The sequence below is a fragment of the Microtus ochrogaster genome, chromosome 1 (assembly GCF_000317375.1).
Source record: "Microtus ochrogaster isolate Prairie Vole_2 chromosome 1, MicOch1.0, whole genome shotgun sequence".
Lineage (NCBI taxonomy): Eukaryota > Metazoa > Chordata > Mammalia > Rodentia > Cricetidae > Microtus > Microtus ochrogaster.
Genome location: NC_022009.1, coordinates 56,927,374 through 56,931,487, shown reverse-complemented (window position 1 = coordinate 56,931,487; position 4,114 = coordinate 56,927,374). Strand labels below are relative to the sequence as shown.

At 39.4% G+C, this 4,114-nt stretch overlaps 1 protein-coding gene across 1 annotated transcript in view; it reads left to right on the top strand.

Annotated features, from left to right (window-relative positions):
* Positions 1 to 2,171, top strand: part of Pax9 (paired box 9) — a 13,595-nt gene extending 11,424 nt beyond the window's left edge. Inside the window, exon 3 of the mRNA XM_026778766.1 lies at positions 1,917 to 2,171. Within this exon, the coding sequence (XP_026634567.1) occupies positions 1,917 to 2,171 (255 nt within the window). The remainder of the gene's footprint in view (positions 1 to 1,916) is intronic.
* The last annotated feature ends 1,943 nt before the right edge of the window (positions 2,172 to 4,114 follow it).

Below are 4,114 nucleotides of genomic sequence, written 5' to 3'. Positions count from 1 at the left end.
TCACAGAGAAACTTAAATATATATGCACATATATATATAATCTTGTAATTGTGATAAGTTGAACAGTTTATAAATGAGCTATTGTTTTTTGTTTTTGTTTTTAGAGACAGAATTTCTCTAACCCTGGCTATTCTGGAACCTGATCTGTAGACCAGGCTGGCCTTGAACTCAGAGAGATCTACCTGCCTCTGCTTCCTGAGTGCTGGGATTCAAGGCATGTACTACCACCACCCACCTGAGCTATTGTTTATTAACCCTTACCATTTTCTAAAATATTTGGATATTTCTAGGTGCCTAGGACATAGGAGGTACTTAAAGATCTTTTCTCTTCTTTTCTATTTTTAAAAGAATACACAACGACAAAAAGAAGAATATAAAATATGTGTTCTAATATTTAATATGTATCAAATATTTAAGATGAGGTTTTGTCAGAAGTCTGTGGGTAATGCTAATGCATATCTATATATATTTCTACAATGTGTGTGTATGTATGTTTAGATATTCCTTTTATACTCAGAAAATAGGCCTAAACCCCACTATTATATTCTCACAGACATGGAAGTAAAAATAATGACCAGATGAGTTAATTCAGAAAACAGTTTTTGGAACTGAACGAGAAGGGATAGAGTTTATTGGTGGGTGGCATACTTGGTATATACAAAGCTCTGAGCTCAATCCGAGTACACAAAAGAAAGCACCATTTCTGTCCTAACTTAATTGGACAAAGCATCTAATATGTGCCTGATTTACTGAGCTCTAGGGACTAAATCATGTTTTCTAATACAGTTCCAGTATTTACATTACCTTTTCACTAGGAAACATGTTGACACATTGGGCCAGTCATGTCATTTCCAGGAAACAAGATTTAGTCTTTATCTTTACAGAGTAGAAACTGAGAGGAAAAAATGAACCATTTGAAGGGTGGGGAGTACTCGTGCCAGGAGGGATTAGAAATCAGGGTGTTTTTGGTGTTGTTAGTAGGAACGATACCAACAATGATTTATTAGATGCCAAGAAAGCACTGGTTTCTAGACAAGCTTGCCTGCCGGAGCCGTTCCATTTTGTTTGAAAACAAAGATTTCACATTAAATTCATTTAAAGGGATTTATCCATATGGCTTTAAAAACAAACAAACAAATAAAAACCCAATCTTTGCAAATGCAAAATTTCCAATTTCAAAACTACACATACTCAATTCATATTTGTGGAGAAAATTTCTTTTCTGATAAAACTGTGAAAAATATATTCCTGAACTTCATTAAGAAAACACACAACTCCAAACCAAAACAACAATAAGAAAACCAACGTCAAAAACCCTTACTAGAAAAGTCCCAATTTTACGTGTCCTTTGTCCAAGTGGCATTTTCAACATGGCATCTTAAAATATGGCGCATGTTTTATTTAACCAAGGGTTTGCTCATTTTGAGTTTCTAACACAGCAGCCCGCACCTTGTGGCCCTTCAGTCCTGGAAATGAAAGCTGTATGAAACAGGCCTGGCACAGTGCTTTAACAAAGGAGCTGAAGGAAACCCAAGGGCCAGGAAGGTTGACAAAGGCTGTGGAGAGCTGCATAATCAGGGTTGACTCTTTCTCGCCCTGCCTGGCCTTCGTAGACTTTCAAATCACAAAAGTAAGAAGTGAATTTTCTGGCTGTAGCTTCCTCAAAAAGAGTTTGTAGAAAGAACAGTATCTTGCTTTTCAGCACTGTGTTTGTTTAAGGAGCCAGACTGGATACTTTTAGGTCAAAGAAAGGTTAAAAGGAAGTCTAGAGGAAAAAAAAAAAAAAAAAAGACAGGCCAGAAGTAGAACCGGGATACTGTGAACTCAGTCCGAGTTTCAAGTCTGTGTCTGAGGACTGGAGAGATGTGGAATGCTGTAATGTGATTGTCTTTCGGTTCTTCTTTCTTTCCTCGCAGGCACCAAATGGCCTCCCAGCTGTGAGCAGTTTTGTATCAGCATCCAGCATGGCTCCTTACCCTACTCCAGCTCAAGTGTCACCTTACATGACCTACAGTGCTGCTCCTTCAGGTTATGTGGCTGGACACGGGTGGCAACATGCCGGCAGCACCCCTCTGTCCCCTCACAACTGTGACATTCCCGCATCGCTGGCTTTCAAGGGAATGCAGGCAGCCAGAGAAGGTAGCCACTCTGTGGCGGCTTCTGCACTCTGATGGGAACTTCTATTTCCAGCCGCTTCACTTTGGTCTCCTCTCCCAGCAAATCCACCCCCTCTTCACACCCCACCCCTCCAGTGGTCCGGCCCTCCTGCCTCGAGAGCTGGCTGTATGGATTCATAATCTCTGTGCTGATGACACTTAGATATTTCTTGTCGTAACTTCTTTCTTTTTTGCAGGAAACCTGGCGTGACTTTAGGATTTAAAAACAAAAGCAACTCTAAAGATCGAATGAGGCATTTTGTTGCTCTCCCATTGTGTTAGCAAAGTGAAGAAACCTGTACCCCTGAAAGGGCTTATGGGACTTTACAGACCTACCTGTCCTTGGTAAAACCACACCTGTATATTTATTCTAAATTAGCCTGAACTTTTGAAACGTGCAATTGTTGAGATTTTGCAAAATCAATAAATAAAGGAAAACAGATGTAGAAAAAAATAAGCTATGTGATACCCTTTAATCAAATAATGTGACCAGATAATGCTTAATTCACCATTAGGAAACCAATCAATAACTCACTTGTGTGATCTTTTGCTTATTTTTAAGAGATGACGTATTTTGTTGAAAAATATGTATAGATCCCAAGCAATATCAGAAAATTTCCTCCTTCCGTTGGTGTTTTGACTTGGTTCCTAATACAATAGTGTTTATATTCCTATTAGCTTGTAAATATGGACCGTGGATGGTGCGTTGTGTCTTCACAACGGGCTACTCCTCCTCCAACACCACGACCTCTATTTCCCTCTTCTTTTTTTCTTTTTCGCAAAGGTGACTTTCTGGCAGTGTAATTTTCTATATTTGGTGGTGGGTCACTCGGGCTCTTGGACCTGGACTTGCCCCCAAATTGTGTGTGTGCAGTGAAGGCTTCAGCATCTCACGAAGGATACTTTCTTTCTACAGCAGAGGACTCCAAACACAGACAAAACAAGCCACTTTCCTATTTGTATCCCAGTCAAACACTCATGCAAGCATAGGACAACGAGAGGCTGGACTGTACCTGTACCACACGGCTCTGAGGGAAGTCACCTAGACACAAGTCTAATGTGAAGTGTTTTCTACAGAGACACTTAAAATGAACTTTATGGGATGAAAGAAAAAAAAAAACCACTGTGAAATGGAATTGTACTGTTATTGTTGGCTTACCTGTGTGTTCAGCAATCTCAGCCCCAAATTATCTTGTAACTTAAGAGGAAATGGAGAATTCTACTTTAATGAATGTAACAATGGCTTTCTGTGAAGTTTACATTGTGTACCGAAGCATGTTTCACACGTAGGTCAATAGGTGTTGGTACGAGAAATACAAATGCTATTTAATTTTTAGCAAATTCCCGTTATTCATTTATAGAATTACAGAACAGAGATGAACTGCTAAACATTTCTAGACCGGTTTGATTTTCAGTTTCATGTCATGAATAGACTTGCAGGATCTGCTTATGTGCGTGTGCCCCCCATGATTATATGGTTTATTTTAGAAGAATTCATTTTCTTGGACAAGATTCTACAGTTTGAACTCCTGCTTAGAAGGTTTCCCTTGCTTGGAAAAATTGGGCTAAAAGTAACTTTTAGGACATTGGCACAGTTCATCTGTTGAGATATTAATGTACTGCAGGGCATCTTGGTATTAATATCATTCAATAACTAAACAGGTTCCTTTCCAGATGTGGGTGTTAAAGATGTCAGCTTGTTGGCAGATTTGGTTCCTTTGCATTTGTGCTGTGCACAGCTGCCATGCTGTGCAGGTTTCTCTGCCTGTCCTAAAGCTCGGATGGCTAGATCAGCTCGTTTTTGAGTCCCTAGGATATAAACCGCAAGCAGATTTTTGACACAGAGTTATGTTCAAGGAACTGCTTTTTTTTTTTTTTTTTTTCAAACAGCAGATGTCTCATAGAGAGCTTCGCACTGCATTTCTTTTTAAAGCAACCGGCATTCACAGCTACAAACA